The sequence below is a fragment of the Cynocephalus volans genome, chromosome 17 (genome assembly GCF_027409185.1).
Source record: "Cynocephalus volans isolate mCynVol1 chromosome 17, mCynVol1.pri, whole genome shotgun sequence".
NCBI classification, from domain to species: Eukaryota; Metazoa; Chordata; class Mammalia; order Dermoptera; family Cynocephalidae; genus Cynocephalus; species Cynocephalus volans.
The window spans coordinates 16,722,410-16,741,153 of record NC_084476.1 but is presented as its reverse complement, the minus strand read 5'-3'; the positions used below and the strand labels follow the sequence as shown (position 1 = coordinate 16,741,153).

At 36.5% G+C, this 18,744-nt stretch overlaps 1 protein-coding gene across 1 annotated transcript in view; it reads right to left on the bottom strand.

The window, feature by feature from the left end:
* Positions 1-450: 450 nt before the first annotated feature.
* The window catches only part of MEGF9 (multiple EGF like domains 9), a 130,504-nt gene continuing 112,210 nt past the window's right edge, over positions 451-18,744 (bottom strand). The window contains exons 4-6 of the mRNA XM_063082466.1: positions 15,592-15,735; positions 7,021-7,290; positions 451-5,066 (exon numbers count right to left, since the gene is read on the bottom strand). Of these exons, the coding sequence (XP_062938536.1) occupies positions 4,615-5,066; positions 7,021-7,290; positions 15,592-15,735 (866 nt within the window). The 3' untranslated portion in view covers positions 451-4,614. The remainder of the gene's footprint in view (positions 5,067-7,020; positions 7,291-15,591; positions 15,736-18,744) is intronic.

Below are 18,744 nucleotides of genomic sequence, written 5' to 3'. Positions count from 1 at the left end.
TTTTATTAGATAATGAAATTCTTTACATGTGTGAAAAAGAAATCCAAAGGGAGCAGGTTTTCTCTACAAAATTTTTATGAGAATCCCGGTGGATCTCCTAAGGGATGGGCACATGCACATACAAGAATGTGTGTTAATACATGTTTTCTTCTCAGGTGTTTGGTTTTTTATTTTTTAGGAGGGGGAATTTTCTTCATGTGGTATTTTTTTTTTCTCAAGTGGAAAACATTCTTTAAATGAACTTAAACAAAATGCATGGTCAATAAATGAAGGGTTCAAAGGTTTTCATGATGTGGGTTGACAATAAATGATCCTTGGCATATATTTAAAGACTTCTAAGAACTCTGACCACATAAAAAAGTAAAACAACCAATCTACAATAAGTACAAATTATATACATTTATTTTTTAATAATTTTAAATAACACTCTTGTATAAATTCTTTCATATATTCAAATCATACACAAATTTAGAAATGCATCATGAAGCCTAGTACAGCATATGTATGAGACATCTTTTTAAAATTTGTGTTAGAATTTTAGTGACATAAATACAAGTTTAATGTTTCAGAAACATTCCCTAATTGCTCACACTGAAATTTAACATTATTACAGAGTACTTGTGCCTAGCATACAACTTGACCTTAAATCATTTAGTTTTTGGACTAACAGATCTGAAGCCCTGGGCTCACATTCTAGGGCTGCTGCCGTAGTTATTGCATATGCATAAGTAACAAGAGAGAAAGATTCCCAATCGCCTTTGAAAAAGCATCATTCAACCACTGACATTTTAATGATCCATAACCTTTAGTCCATTCCATATTATTTGACTTCTTCAGATGAATCAGTATGTTCTTCTTGCTTTTCCCCTTGGCATAGTCACTGGCTCAGGGTTAAAGAGAAGAATGCATTAACCTTCCATTACTCCCCTGCACACATTTTAACTCGCAAACTCCTTACTGTCAAAAAGATCATAACAAGCCAAAGGTTCCTTATGAATGAGGCCAAAAATGCCTTCCTTGCTCCAATAGGTTATACTGGGTTGCCTTTTACTTCTCTGAACTTTTTGTTCAGAGAGTTTTCCTTGAGATGTGAAAATTCAAATCCTACCTACATACCCCAAAATATAAGAACCAGACATTCATAATAAGTGGTGTTACGTTCATCAAATGTCCCACAGAAAGTACTGGAGCCATTTCCAATTGAAGCTGTCAAGAAGAAGTACTGTTACTTTAGCTCTCTGCTTCCATCACAGTACAAGAAGGGCTAAGTGTCCTGGGGCTAGAGAGTAGCCACATAATTTGAGGCTTCAACAAATCCTGTCCAAAAAAGTCTCTCTCCTTCCATCCTGTATCTGCTCTGTTCTTCACTCTTAAAATCCAGGTATACCTGGAAAAGGTAACATACTAGGTCCATAGGACCTTAGTATAAATGAGGTTTAGTTTTTATTATCACTTTTTCTCTATAACTGAGAAAGTCCATAAATAAGAGAGTCCTGGGAGGTAGAGGGTGGAGGGAGGGAGGGGGAAGTAAGGGAAGACAAAGACATACTTCAGAACACTACCTAGGGCATCTATCAGAAATGCATAAGGGCTTCCTAAAATGAATTAATGAAGATAAAAGGTATCCCTTAGGAGCAGTATCTGTCATTTCTCAGTAAGACTCACGTAAGTCTTATTTAAAAATAAACATATTTCTCATCCTTAGACAAAAATTCTTCCAATATTAGGGCTTCTAAAGGACTGATGGGGTCCTGCTGTTGGACACCATTATTCATGGGGATCACGCCTTCAGATGAATGAATATTGTGCTGTGCATTCCATACTAGTATCCTAGTCTGATTTCAGTAATAGATCATTACATGATTGATTTATATTTTAGGACAAAATTATTTCCACAAGCAAAATGCTGGGGTCACTAAAGAATATTATTTAAAACAAATTTTAAGACCTTAATTTTTTTTTTCCTTTGGGAAAAATTAAGAACATGACCTAGGAGCTATTAACAAGTATGTAAAAGTCAACATTCTTTGTTATTTGATTACTGCAATTTTTGCATTAAGGTCTGTTTTAAGGAATCTCTACATGGCCGGAATCCTAACTACTTGGCTTTGGCTCTTAGACTCCAACAAACACTCCTTCTTTCTACATTGGATTAACTTCCTTTTAACAAATGTTTATTTCTCACCATCCTCAATCTTGATTCTTTTTGGCACGGGTATCTGGGAGAAAGGCAGGTATGCCAAATTGCATAATTCCTTGGAATTATGCAGTGCACAGTCCATACACAACTATGCAGCAACTGCTGGGAAGGCAAGTCTTACCTCCCTCCTTGGAAGGGTTAGTTCACTTTAATGAAGCACAAACTGGTAGTTGTGTTTTCTTATCATTAACACTGGCTTCAGATAATTTTCCTCCTGTGTTCTCTCCACAAAGTCCTTCACAGCTGTATGTCTCTCAATTATATCTGGTACTTACAAAAACATTAGAAACATCCATAAGTGGAACTCTTCCTCCCAGCCTTCTTGTGTCCATGGCTAGGAAATTTCTGCATTAGTGTATAGTTGAAAGAATATGTGCTTCAGAACTATAAGTCCCGATTCCAAGCCAAATAATGACACACATTGTGTAGCCTTGAACAAGACATTGAACCTCTCTGTGCCTCAGTCTCATCTACAAAGTGGAGACAATAATTACTTCCTCAGGGGCTATGGTGAGGAACAAAGGACACACATATGGAAAAGTGCTTTGCAAACTACAAAGGGCTGTAGAAATATTAAATAATTTTAATATAATGTAATCTCTACTCTTGTGAGCAATGGCCAAATATGCAGAGCATCCTCAGGTTACCAGAAGTAGATTATTTGTCTGTACATCCTACAGAACATCATCTCCAAACCCTGAGAACAACTTAGGGGTCTCCTATAAAGGGATGACCAAATTCTAGGTTTTTCTCTGAGGAAGTGAGGCAAAGGGGTCAACTTGGATTTCCTAAGTCTAATCTGATAAAAAAAAAAGCCTTTGTGTTTTTCTATCCACTTCACAGTTTGCTGTTCCTCCTAATAAATATCTATATTTGACTTCTGGCCACCTTTCCTAGCTTGCTTAATCTACAATCTGTCAACACCATAATAAATGAGAGCAACAGTTGGCCTCTAGGAAAAAACTGTATCTAAAACCAAGTACTAACTATGCACACCAAACTACAGAGTTATCCTCTAACCAGACAGGAAGATGGGAGAACTATAGCACTGCAGAGAGATGGCACATACCTCACAGCAAATGATTGATGGGCTATGTTCAAATGGAGGGTTTTTATTTTGGGGGGAGCGGGTATAAATCCTCATATTTCACAAGCATGAAAATTAGGAATCTGAAGTGATTATGATGGCTTTTCTTTTGTAACTAAAATATTTCTATCCTTTGGAAGACTGTCTCCTACATTTAGGAAAAACATGTTTAATTAGGATATGTTTTATATTAATCTATGTAAAATATATAGAGTGCCTAGTATCTAATTAAGTATTTTGGAGAATGCAGCCTGTGTCCCAGCTTAACAATTATTGACTTCAAAATCTATTGCTTGAATCTATATTAAAGAGCATATAACTCTACTTTTAAATTGAGAAAGGAAAGAAAAACTAGAAACATTCAACCTCATAAATTTCAACAATGTCCAAACAGGGACTGAAAATGACTGATGCTCACCAGAGTCCCAGCTCTAGCAATATTGCCATCTATTTTACAGTATTTTAACCAATCCCATATTTTCTTTTTACAATGCCATTAACTGCTGTACAAATAAATTCTAGATGATAAAATATGACATGATTTTTTTTTTACAAATAGATAGAAATACAATGTTGACCAGATATGCTACATTAACTATGTACATCTTATTTCTCTAGATACAGGAATATTCCTTATTTTCAGACAATTAATCATTTACACTGAGACCCTGAGTGGGACCATCAGCTTCCTGCTCCCCAATGCTGCCTTTCTCTCTTTACCATTACAAGTTTATCCTGTGCTTTAATGTCATCACTGGGCAAGAATCCTTGGAGGAAAAATCAAGCCCTTCTAAAGACCTTGTTGGGACTTTTCTGCCCCTATTCCAGAAACAATCAAGATACAGCCTAGATGCCAGCTTTTCCTCAATGATGTCTTTTAGTACAGTAAAATTAATATAATCCCTGACCCTCCTCTAAATAAAAATGTGTTTCAGGAATGGAGATGAAGTCTTCCAGCAGTCCTTTCCCCCTCCACATCCATTATCCTGTTACCACTGGTTTGGTGAACATTTCCCCACAAGTCTATTTGAAGATCAAAGTGGATTTGGGCTGTGCTATGGAGTTCAGCCTTTCCTTATTCCCATGTGGTTTGGTACAAAAATATACTTTACTTCAGGTCTTTAGTGACAGTGAATACTTCAGATCTTCATGGGAAATCTAAGAGCAACAGATAGGCTAAGCACATTACAAATTTGTACCCAAAAATTTCAGATGCACTATTGGCCTTTGCTTTCTCAGCAAACTCCACCCAGGCTTTGTGTGGCCCAGGGACTGATGCTGTTTTAGTAAGCACTGTGGTTTAACAATCCAGAATAGCTCTAGCTCCTTAGGCTTTGTAGTTATGTATGGGTGTCGTCAGGGTCAGTTGCCCATTGGGAGCCACTTCATTGCCATCATCTTCCAACAATCCCGATACATCTGCATTGGGAATGCTGTCATGGTAGCTGCTGAAACTGATATTGTCTTCTTTCAGCTCGATGGTCCAAAAGGGGGCATTGAGTTTCCGGTTTTGGTATTCACGGTACATATATACAGCCCCCACAAATCCCATTAGCAGCACCACCACAATGATGATGACTGTCAAAATGATGATGTTAAATTGGGTCCATGATACATCAGCTAAAGCTGAAGTGCTGTTTTCAGAAGAGCTTACTGAAAAGATAGTCTGCAGGGTTGTGGGGGTAAATGTACTATTTATAACAGGGGTGGGCACTGATGTGGTCAAAGAGGCATTGGAAACCAAAATGGTAGAACCTTCAGGTGTTGGAACAATAACTTCTGAAAATAAAAACAGAGAATGAAATGTAAAAGACAAAATTATCTAGTTTGGAGAAACAATAAAAGAAATACACATGGAGTGGAAGTTGATGGGGGATGTTGACATGATACTCTGCTTTACGATAATGCAAGTTAAAAATAATTTTTATATTAATTTTTAGCTCCCTCCAATAAGTGAGAACATGTGGTATTTCTCTTTCTGTGCCTGACTTGTTTCACTTAATATAATTCTCTCGAGGTCCATCCATGTTGTTGCAAATGGCAGTATTTCATTCGTTTTTATAGCTGAGTAGTATTCCATTGTGTAGATAAATATAGTGATAAGAATCAGGATCTGGAAAGCTAGGTTATTACATCCATGGCTGTTCTCCAATTTTTATAATATCTATATTAAAATCTCTGGGAAAATTCCAATGTTGGAGTTTTCCATCCTTCTTTACTCTTGGATAGAGTTATACAAATTCCTGTGAAGGCAGTAAATATGTCATTACTGAGTTATAAATCACGTGGTTAAAAATGACAGGGATAGATAGCAATCATTTGAACTATAATAAGTCCAACATGTCTGATGGCATTTCATAAAGATAAAAATCCCGTCAAAGGAGGTGTAGTAAAAACTGTATCTCTAGTTACATCTAAAAAACACAATTTAAATGTCCAAAGTTGATGTCAACCAAGAGAGAAAACAGCCTTCCTTTAATTCCATGTGTAGTAATTCTTCCTTTATATAGATTACAGCTATTTTATAATTAAGGTACTATATTTGGTACTTCTAATAGAAGCATAGCTTAGTGGAAGGACCAAAGGCTTTGGAATCAAGTAGAACTGCGTGGTTACAGATAAGTCAATCTTTTGAAAGCTCAGGTTCCTCATCAGTAAAATGGGAATAATAATGTCTATGTTGCAGAGTTCTTGGGAAGGATTAAATGAGATAATGTATTACATAGCATTATCACATTTAATGTTTACAGTGCTTATCACATAGTAGGTACTCAATAAAATGATCACTATTATTATAATTCATCATTACAGTCAGTCACATCAATTATCCTAAAAAGAGGTAAAGTTTACATTATATAATAACTAAAGAGAAAAATCATCACAGTCCTGTCAGCTAAATATGGACAAAGTATGCCTCCCAAAAAGGAAAGAGCCCTGAATGACAGTATCTCTAGCTAGTGATAGGGTTCAGTTTGAGCCTTTCAGGCTTGATAATAACAGTATATTAAGAAAATGGCAGAAAGATGACACTTGCCACAGACCAACTATTCATCAGCCTAGTATTCAGCTTCTGTTGGAATATCAAAAAGTGGTCTGTAGAAGAGCGTGGTCTAATCTCTCTGTGACCTAATAAGTCCTGAATATCCCTCACTCATCCCAAATTTATAATCATTAATTTTTTTTCTTAATCCTTACTGAACTTCTCTGTAAAAAACGTTTTGCCATATAAACAACTTTTTCTTTTAAAAATCAAAAGTAGTATTATTAATATTTCCTCCACCATACATGAGGAAATTTAAGCCCAAATTTAGGATAAATGCTAGAATGAACTCCAGTTTCTCGGGTGGAACTTGTAACCAGACTCTAGGTCCCTACTTGAAATGACCTTTTATGATCACTGGAAGTGATGAAAATAAAGGAAGCAAAGGATAAAAGAAACGATAGGATTTTTGAATTATTAAATAAAAAAAATAGATGAAGAGAAAATGTAACAACACTTTTTCTCACTGTCACAATGACTTTGTCTTGATCCTCAAATTTCTGAAGTTGACTTTGGAATGTCAGGAGAATAGCAGGAATAGAAGGAAACCTCTTTAGGCAAATATCTATCAAAATATATTTCCAGAAACTCCTTTGTTGAAATTGGACAGTTTTACAAAGCTAAAGGTAGTTGTCCTGAAGTTTTCACTGCTAGGCTTAAATATTAAATTTACAACCTTAAGTGAAGTTTTACCTTTCTTGATGCAATTTCCCTCGAAGTCTCGAACATAACCTTCCAGGCAGTTCTCACAAAAAAACCCGGTGGTGTTATGGAGGCAGTTGATGCACTCACCATTCTCGGGCTTACAAATCTTTGGAGTTTTAATTGGGTCCACGTGGCCATGACATTTGCACTTTATACAGATGCTGTCAAAATTGTAATAGCCATATTCACATTTATTGCAGTTCTCGCCTGTGTAACCATCTTTGCAGCGGACACATTTAGGTTCCAATTCACCCAAATCTAAAAGAGAGAACACAAAATAATTTAGTACAGTCTCAACCTACAATTAAAATTGCAAAACAAACACTAGTCCTCAAAAAGATTTATAAACATTCCCCATTATCTCCTCTGAATATTAAGAGATACATGGAATCAAACTAATAATCTATACCTTATTTACTAATTTTCCAGCTTATTGTAGGAATGATGGGGCCATCCAGAGTCACAGAGTGAAAGAAATTGTGATGGATTGACACTCATAATTTTTTTATTCCTCCCTTTTTAGACATGACAGATTGAATAAAATATGGTTTTAGCAAAAACTTCCTCCATCCCTCCCTACTTAAATATTTATACACCCCAGACTTCTATTCTTGTTCTCCTTTTCTTCTTACTCTGCTCTTTGTCCGTAGGTGACCTCATCCACTGATACAGTCAACAATTCCAAAATGTGTATCTCTAGTCCATCTCTTTGTCCTAAATTCCAAGCTATGTACTAAGTGCCTGTACACCTGGCTCCACAAACATCTCAAACTGAACATGTACAACACTGTCCTCAACATCCTCCCTTCCTAAGTCCTGTCATCCTGTAATGTTCCCTACATCTCAGTGAATGGTACCAACATCCACCCACTTGCCTAAGACAAAAAACACAGAATCATCTTTCAATCCTCCTTCTCTCCAGGTCCCTTCTAAGCAGTTATCAATTCATATAAATTATGCCTGATTAAAATCTTTCCGACCCACAGATGACTCTTGTCATTCCCACTGCAGTGATCTTAGTTTAAGCCTTCATCATTTCTCACCTAGATAACTGAAGCTACTTCCTAATGGGTCTCTTTACCACAGTGTGCCCCTACACTCACTTTGAACTTCAGAGTAAATCTCAACATGTTTCTTCTCAAGAAAAAGCTCTTCAATGGCTCCCTAATGCTCTTCAAAGCTCTTCAATGGCTCCCTTATGTGAAAATGTAATAGAATTTTCAGTATCCTTCATAATCTGCCTGCTTTTCTCAACTCCTCTCTCTTTAACTCACATTCCACCACCCCCTATGATTCAGGCACATTAAATGGCTTAAGGGTACTCCTAAATACTGCCTGCTCTTTTCCCTCTGAGTTTTTATACATGCTACTTCCTCTGTGTGGGACATCCTCCTACCTCCCTACCCCCACTTCACCTAGCAAATTCAAATCTGTAGGAACTCAGGTGTCATCTCTTCTCAGAAGCACAGAAGCTTTCCTTTATTCCCTCAGTTTGGGATAGGGTTAGTCTATGCTCACCTATAACACGTGTCATCCTAAATTATAATTACTTGATTACTCGTCTGTCTCTCCCATTAAACTATGAGCTACTTAAAACATTTTTCCATCTTTATCTCCAATGCTTAGCATACTGCCTGACACACAGTACGTGTTCAATACATGTCTGCTAACTGCATACTTCACCTTAGGCAGTGGGAACATACCAACTCATACCTATATCTGCTTCATTTTTTATTCTTCATATGATTTTAATTCAGGATTCTCAAGTTCAATAAATGATTTTTTAATAATCAAAAAACCATAATTTAATTTATCTGCTAAATAGATTAGTTTCTTTCTTAGAATTTACTAATTACACTAACAGGAACATCCTGTTTTCTGAACATAGACTAATTTTATTACAGAGGAATAATTTACAGTGGTCATGGAATTTGTGGCAATTAATCACATCTCTGATGTTTTATGAAAAATGAGTCCTTTTTGTCTATTTTATTACTGATTTTTAAAACAGCTTTATTTGAGATATAATTCACATACCATACAATTCAGCCAGTTAAAGTATACAATTCAGTGTTTTTTTGTCTATTATAACTTACCACTTATAATCCCAGTTGGTAATGTGATCTCAAATAAGTTACTAAACTCCGGACCAAAGTTTTCCAATTTCAAATACGGAAATTAAAGCAGAAATACTTAGGTTGCTTTTAGTAATAAAAGGAGGCAGTTGAATAAATTTATAACCCATGAAAACAATGATATGCAGAAAAAAATACTTGATGAAAAGGTGTATACTCCTTGTCCTCAAGGAACTTATAACTCACAATGATACCATATTTTACAGCATTTTTGCACTTCAACAACTATAGCAACAATAACTGATATGAAAAAATTCCTAATGAAATAGGCTGAAGTCAAGGTTTGTGAAAGTCTTTCCTGTCTGTCATGTTCGGACTAACTGGACCTCAAGACATGACATTCAAAGGTCCTATCTCATGTTTCACTCCTTCTACCTTATACTTTGTTTCTGCCATTTCTAAGTAGTTCCTTGATCAAATCAGCTGTTTTAACATTTCTTTGTTCATATTGATCTCTTTATCTGAGATGTCCTTCCTTCTGTCTACCTGCTAAATGCTGACTCTCATCACAAGACTCAGCTTTTATATCATGGCCTCTCTGAAGCTATTGCTGATACTCCCCCACTCCAGGTAGAGTTAACTGTTCCCTCTTGGTGCATCCAGTATACACAGATCCATGACACTGCATTGCACTTATTTGTATGTTAGTCTCTCCACTGGAAACTGTGAGCTCTGAGAGCATCAAATTATTTGAATCACCTGGGTACTTCCTACCCATAGCCTGCAGTGTGAGCTTAACATGGGTTTTGGAATGCATACATGCATGCCAAACTAGCCTGGTTAGTCTCTCCACTGGAAACTGTGAGCTCTGAGAGCATCAAATTATTTGAATCACCTGGGTACTTCCTACCCATAGCCTGCAGTGTGAGCTTAACATGGGTTTTGGAATGCATACATGCATGCCAAACTAGCCTGGTTAGGTCCCTGTTCAGTCTTTGGCTTTGATCTCCCATTGATCTCTATCTATGTAGGTACGTTTCTAGGTGTCTAAATCCTCACTCTTCAAGGCCCAGTTCAAAAGTTACCTGCTCCATGAAGACTTTTCTATACCTCCTAGTAGGAAATTATCTTCCCTCCCCTAAACTTTCATGGCTCTAGTTTTATACATCTGACCACTCTCTACCCTGAGTTATGGTTATCTACCTTTCTACTTATCAATATGTATTATTAGCATTAACCATATCCTGGGAACAGGTACAAAATGGTTAAAAATATAGACATGGCTTCCACCTTTATGGAGCTTACAGTTCTCAGAAAAATCAGACTGTAACAAAGGATTTCAAGCATGTTGCTTTTGTTAGGCATCATCTTTCCATAGTGAAGTCTCCTCTGTTTGAAATTTATCATCTGAAGGTGAATTTATTCAGTTATTCAACAATCATTTATAATGGAATTATCAAAAGCCAGGTCCTGTGTTTAAAAGGAAGGTTACTCTAGATGTGTCCTGGACTAAGATAATTTAAGTTCTTATTTACAATTCCTATAAAGTTCTAAAATCTTAAATACTTTGACAGTAACAACATATCATTATGCTTATAAAAACAAGAAATCCATTACAGAATTCTGATATTGTGGAAGCAGATTTAGATATTATCTTAGTCTGTTTCTGTTGTTATAAGAGCATACTGGAGACCAGGTAATTTATAAAGAAAATAGGTTTATTTGGCTCACAATTCTGGGGCAGCTGCATCTGGCAAGGGTTTTAGGCTGCTTCCATTCATGACAGAAAATGGAAGAGGAGCTGGCAAAGAGATCACATGGGAGAGAGGAAGCAAGAGAGAGGGATGGGAGGTACCAGGCTCCTTTTAACAACCAGCTCTTCAAAGAATTAAGAGTGAGAACACTCTTACCCCCAGGGAAAGCATTAACCTATTCATGAAAGATCTACCCCCTTGACACCCAATATTGCCACACTGGGGATCAAATTTCAAAATAGGTTTTGGAGGGGACAAACATTCAAATCACAGCAAATGTTAATATATAATATTTTTATATTCCTGACTCCGGATAGTACTCCTCTTAGTTTATCCTAAATGGTTAATATGTACCCACACATACAGTGATAATTAATAAGGTAAGTATCTCCAGTTTTCACCTTTTTAAAAAATTGAATCATAATTGATTGTACATATTTTGGGGGTTCAACGTTGACGTATGTTGATCAAATCAATATTATTGGTATATATAGTATTACAAATTGTACTTATTCTTTATAGCCCTTGTCCTACCTCTTCCCATCTCTCTCTCCCTCCCCCTCCCACCTCTGATAACCCTAGATTTCTTTTCTCCTTCTGAAAGAGTAACAATTACTCTGTTGATTTGTTGCCTAGATGACCTGTCCAGTGCTGAAAGAGGTTTGTTCAGGTCCCCCACTATTATTGTAGAGTAGATGCTTCTTCTGTCACTCTGGAATGGGCTTTGTGCAGAAAGACATCCTCTCCTTTTCTTTGGTCTCCGCTGGTGACTCTCCTTGTGTCAATGCACTCAAGTGGCTGGTGGGCCATCTGCACCAGTGATTGTGGTGTCTAGCTGTTTTTGTGGCAGCCATGGCTATTGTGATGGCTGTGGTCACATGGAAGTGGTGTTTTTGGCATGCTACTTGCCTGGTTGTGGAACAAGGGGTTGGTCCCTGGATTCATGCCTCAGGACCCCAAGCAAGCCCAGTGGCAGCAGAGGCGTGCCTGGATGTGAGAGGATGGGTCAGTCCCCGGCTTCATCTGTTTTTACAGTCTAAGATGTTGTTGTGGAGCCATTGGGTGGGAGAGGGAAAGGAGAAGGGTGAAGGAAATAGGGTAGGGGAAGGAGGAAGGGGGGGTGTGATTGAGGCCCATGGCACCCCCCTCATTCCTACAGGGGCGACCAGGGGGCTTCCAGTGGTGGCTTGATCAACACTGGGCTGGGTGCGGGTAGCAGGTGGGCATGGCCAAGGCACTTGGTCCCACACCATCCTGGTTCAGGGGCCCAGGGTGCTTCCAGCAGTGGCTTGGTGGTTGTCACTTGGCTGGTTGTGGGTGTCAGGGGGCATGACTGAGGCCCCTGGCCCTCCCACTCCCTGGCTTGGGGGCCTAAGGACCTTCTGGTCCTTCTAGGTTTTATAGGTGTTCTTTAGTGAAGTGATATCTTCACTAGTTAATACCAAACTTTGTCTCTGGTTTGTGGGTATTTTGTTTTTTCTTTCAGTTCTGTGTTGGATTATTTGCTGTTTCCACTACTTAAACTTTTCACTAGAACTAATTTGTTGTCCTTTGCTTACTTCTAAAGATGGGGAACTTCCTGTGGGGACCAGTACTTGAGCTCTGTCATTGAGCTAAATTGTTGCTTTGCTGCTGATTCCCTGCGGAAGGCTTTTTGTGTAGCTCAGGTTTTAATGGTTGACTTTGTAGGTACTTCTGGGTCTTGTGAGATCCAGTACATCTCGGTTATGTAGAAACTCTGGTCTGGGCCTGAGTCACTTCAGCAAACTGCTCCCCCTGCAGTTCTATATTACTGACCAGTCTCCACTGAGTGGTCCTGTGCTGATTGGGGGGCAGATCAGCTGTCCATGCTGTGCCCCAATGTTCCCCTGGTGGCTGGTCTCTCCCACTGTCTGCACTTCAATCATTTCCCATGGGACAGGCCATGTGTCAGTCCTTTGCGATGACTCACCAGCCTATGAATGGCTCCTTTTTCCAGTTGTCTGTGGTTCCTCACTCTTGTGTGGGCCACGGGAACACTGTTAGTGGCCTTGCTGGCCTGAGGGTCACCAAGGACCTCTTCTCTTCTGCCACCTCCAAGCAACTTCATAGGAAGGGCACAGATGCAGTTTTTGCCACCTTTTGCTCCAAGCACTCACCAGCTCCAGCCTTGAAACGGCCAGGATTCGAAATGGTAGCAGCGATCCTTTCTTTCTCTCATCGTGGCTTCTCCTGCCTTCATGAACTCTGTAGGTCTCTCCTCCTCTTCCCCTGAGCTCTAGTAGCCCCAGCTTGGCTGTTGTTGCTTTTTTACAGTTGTAAATTGGTTGATTTGTGGGAGAGAGTGATGCTGGGGACCATCTCTTCTGCCATCTTGACCAGAAGCCTCGTCACCTCTTTTATGGAAAATTTCCTGACATTCATTCCCATATACAATGGACACCCTCCCTTTGTGCCCTACTATAGCCTATGAATATATTTCCTACTTTTAATGCTTTATATATGTGTTTTCCTTTCTCTATTAGACTGCAATCTACTTTAGAACAAAGATCATATTTTATTTTGCATATCTTTACATCCTGTGTCTAGTGTCTAATACAATGACAAGTACACATGAGGTGCTCAATAACTATTTGTGGAATATGAAAGAATCTATTAGACCATTCCATGAAAAGATTGATGCATCGGTTCCCATTACCAGGTATGGTGACCAACTTTCAAGATGGCCCCTGATGATCCCTGTTTCCTGGTATTCACACCCTTGTGCAGTCCCCTCCCACACTTAATAGGGTAGATATGTATGACCAATAGGATATTGCAAAAATGGCATTCTATGATTTCAAAGACTAGGTTTCAAACTACATTGCTGCTTCCATCTTACTCTCTCTTAGATCACTCACTCTTAGGGGAAGCCAGCTGCCATGTTGTAAGAACATTCAAGTAGCTCTAAGAAGAGGTCCATGTGGCGAGGAATAGAGGCCTTCTGTCTCTAGCAAGCCATATGAGTAAGCCATCTTGGAAGCATGTTCTACAGCCCCAATTAAGCCTTTAGATGACTGACTGTAGCTTTGACTAACATCCTGATTGCAACCTCATGAAAAATCCCAAGCCAACCCAAACAACAAAAGAAAAATATAAATAAACTGAACTACATTGAAATTAAAAACTCATATGCTGAAAAGGTCACAATCAAGAAAGTGAAAAATTAAACCACAGAATAGGAGAAAATATTTACCAATTATATATCTGATAAGGGACTTGTATCTAGAATATATAAAGAACAATTTTAACTCAATGATAAAAAGATAAATAATCCAACTTTAAAATGGGCAAAAGATCTGAATAAACATTTCTCTAAAGAAGATATACCAATGGCCAAGAAACACAAAATTAGCCATCAGGGACATGCAAATTAAAAGTACAATGCAGTACTATTTCACACCCACTAGGATGGCTATAATTATAAAAAGACATATAAGTACTGATGAGGCCGTGGAGAATTTGGAACCCTCACACAATGTTGATGAAAATGAGAATGTAAAATGGTCTACTCATTTTGGAAAATAGTCTGACAGTTCCTCTAAAGGTTAAGCAGAATTACAATATGACTTAGCAATTCCACTCCTAGGTATATACCCAAGAGAAATGGAAAACATATGTGTGCACGAAAACATGTACACAAATGTTCACAGTAGAATTATTTATAATAGCCAAAAGTAGCAACAACCCAAATGTCCATCAACTGATGAATGAATAAATAAAATGTGGCATATCCCATATAATGGAATATTATTTGGCAATAAAAAGGAACGAAGTATTGATAACATGTTACAACATGGACGAACTTTGAAAATATTATGCCAAGTGAAAGAAGCCAGACACAAAAGGCCACATATTGTATGATTTTATTAATATAAAATGTTCAGAATAGGCAAATCCACAGAGAAGAAAAAGTAGGTTAGTGGTTGTCTAAGGCTGTAGCAAAAGGGAATGATTGCCAATGGTTACAGGGTCATTTTGTTTCTTTGTTTTTTGGTGGGGGCAGTGTTGAAAATGTCCTAAAATTGATTTTGATTATGATTGCACAACAACGTGAATATATACTAAAAACCACTGAATCATACATTTTAAATAAATTGTATGGAATCTGAATTATATCTCAATAAAGCTGTTATTTAAAAAGACAAGGAAGGAGAAAAGACTACATACCAGAAACACCCAGCTAAGCTTCTCTCAAGTTCCTAACAGAAACTATGTGAGATAATAAATGATCATTGTTTTAAGCCACTAAATTTTATGGTAATAAGATATGTAGCATTAGATAACTAATACACCAGGAATAAATGAGCCCTAACTATATTTGTAATATTACTGTATAGACACAATTAGTCAGCATTAAGGCCCTTAGAAGAACTAATTAGTGAATGTTACCTTGAAATAGGTGAGCAAAAGTTGCTCAGTCTTAAGTTCCTGTATTAACTGATTAGGCTGCTTTTTAGGCATTTTAAGTCTCATTTCATGTATGTATTGGGTTTAGACTGTAAATTCCTAGGAATAACTAGAAGCTGAACAAGAAAGGAAAACTTTCTTAGAAAGTTAGAAAGGAAGAATTTTGCCGTTGTTATAACTACCTTTTAACTGCAATATTCAGAACTTTATTAATCAATGCAATTTATACCTATGGATAACTGATGCACTGGTTTATTTATTTATTTATTCCTCTAAAATGAAGATTTAAAGAAAGGCCTTACTTATCGTGCAACTGCCTGTAGATGTCACTGCTGAACAAGGGCAGCGAAGACATTCTTTAGTGGCATCAGGACTCTGATAAAATCCTTCTTTGCATTCTTCACAGTTATCTCCCTTGCTATTTTTCTGGCAGTTTAAACAAGCACCTAAAAGAAGCAAATTATTTTTAAAAGTTAAAGATTTACTCTGAAAGCACAGTAACTTTCAAAAATTATGCCTGCAACAAAAAGACCATAAGAGTAAACCAAAAAAAAGAAAAAGTAATAGGGATTACATACAGTTCAGTTTCTATTTCATCTTATTTCTACACTGTCCATGTCTATTAATTCTGTGTCCCCTGATAGATTGTAAACTCTTCAGGGAAAGACTGGGTACATGATTAGAGTTGCAATAAGCCCTCGTTGGTTGACTGACCACATGCCAAAAGCCAGCCAACTATGTGCAAAGAAAAAATAAAAACAATCTAAATACCTACTAACAGAAGAATAGATAAATAGTGTCATTTTTATAGTTGGAATACTGTAGTTAAATAAGTGAACTGAACCTATATGCATGTACATGCATAAATCTTAAAAACAACATTGGTTGAAAAAGCAAATTGCAGAAATGATACATACAGATGGAGAATATTTATTTTGCAAGAGTTTAAAAACCTTGCTAAGCATATGGATACATAATACACTAACCATATGGACACATACACATATAGTAAAAATTAAAATGCGGACTGAGAGGGTATAGGTTTTTTATGCTCTGCTTGTCTTCGTGGAGGGAGAGAGAAAAACAGAACTAGGGAAGAAAACAAATATAAAGCTATATATTTGAAATATCCTATTTCAAATATACAACTATATACAAATACCTACAAATACTAAGAAAAATGCCAAAATGTTAATATTTATTAGTTTGGGGTATGGGTACATGGGCATTTGTTATAATATTCTCCATAGGTTTTTATATATAAAAATTCAAAATAAAAATAAAAACAATTAATAAAGAAAACGAAAAGGAAAGAGGTATGTGTTTTGTAATAATACTCCTTTGATACTCTATTAGTAAAGTTGTTCCACAGACACTGAAGCAGCGTAATATTTGAAAACAGGGAATAAGAAAGTGCAGTACAATTTACAAACCTTCTTTAGGGGGACCACAGAGATTCAAAGGGACACTTTGAACTACTATTACAGAAATAAGTGAATAAGCTCTACATAGAAATCTAGGAAGATGATGAAATTTTATAAGGTAAGCTAAACATAGTTCAATTCTAAAATTATTCATAAACAGTCTTATATGACTTATTTTCCTCACAAGTGAAATATTTATTTTTTTAAAAAGGAAAAAAAGAATGAGGCTATGAGATAAAATGGTCTAACAACTAGAGCAAGATTTGAAAAACAAAAAGAATGAAAACATTGTTAACATACATGCTAAATCTCAATTCTTAAGTGCTTATAGCAGAATTCCTCCAAATTTCATTAACATATTGGGAAAGACATCTTCAAAAGTTTATCATCTGGACACTAAACGTTGAATTAAACCAAATTGCATATAAATATCATTTCTTTAAATCATATAATTTTTAAAGACCTGATAGTGTTAATGATATTTTTCACATGTATAACGAAGCAGTATAGATGCATACAGTGACAAACACTCTAGGTACTGGTTTTTTTTCCCAATCTTCTTATATCCTAATCCCTCTTTAGCTATGTATCTTTGTGGCAATAAAAATAGCTAAAAAATACAGACTAGGAAACTGTAGACTGTGACTCTAAAAACAAAACAATTTCAAATGTCAAAGTGTTCTGCAGATTGGAAAAGTTTCAAAATATGCATCATGAGTAAAATCTGTCTACCTGCTTTCCTCCTATTAAAAAATGTTCAACAGAAAAAGTTCTGATAAAGTGCTAAACTTTAATATAAAAATATCTCAAAAAAGCTAATAGTTCTGTAACAAAATTGAATGTCTGGGGTAAGATGTGATCTAATAATAAGTCCTCTGTGTACGACTAATGTGACAAAAGGTCATTCTGCTCCTCTTATTAAAAAATGGTAATTGTGACTATCACAATATAATTTTACTCTCAAAACATTTATATTAGAATCTTTTAAGTTTTTTTCCAGAAAAGTTTCTTATTTCTATTTGTTTTATGCCATACCCTGCAATAAGAAGTCAATGAGAAAAAATAATAGTAATAACCCACATGGTAAATATGCTGCCTCAAAAGTAAAAACAAAAGCAAATATAAAAATAAAACTCATCAGTTCTTAAATTCTCATCACTTTTCACATTTCTTTAAAGACAGATGACAGCATGTACCTGGAGTACAGCTATACAGAAAAAAAATTATTAAAGACAGGCCAGACAAAAATACACCAGAATGTTAACAATAGTTGTGAAGGGCAATGGTCCTTTTACTGTTTTTTCCCCCTCTAATTTTCAAATTGTCTCGTTTGCATGTATCACTTTTATTTTTAGTATCTTGATTTTTTTCTCATTACAAAGTTTTTTTTTTTTTTTTTTTTTTTTTTTTTTTTTTTTTCATGACCGGCACTCAGCCAGTGAGTGCACTGGTCAGTCCTATATAGGATCCGAACCCGCGGCGGGAGCGTCGCCACGCCGCCAGCGCAGCACTCTACCAAGCGCGCCACGGGCTCGGCCCATTTACAAAGTTAACACATTGTAAAATATATTATGTGCACGCTGTAAAATGTTTCAAGAATTCAAGCAATTTTAAAACATTTCATGAAGAAGCTTGAAGATGACTAATCTTTATAGTAAAAATATAAATGATAACCTTTAAAATCCACATTCACAGTCAGAGCATTGGTTATAACACCAAGGTCAGGGGTTCAGATTGCTGTACTGGCCAGCCTCCAAAATAAATAAATAAATAAATAAAATAATAATAATAATAATAATATAATAAAATCCATATACAAGGGTACTTTTAAAAGTTCATGGGAAATTTGAATTAAAAGATAATACAAATCTTTTCATAAACTTTTTGAAATATTCTCATTTGGTAGAAACTAATAATGTGAATTTGCTTTTCTAATAGTTTACTCCTTCCTCTCTGAGAACATAGCATAAGAAAAATGGTATGAGGGCTGGTCGGTTAGCTCAGTTGGTTAGAGTGAGGTATTATAACACC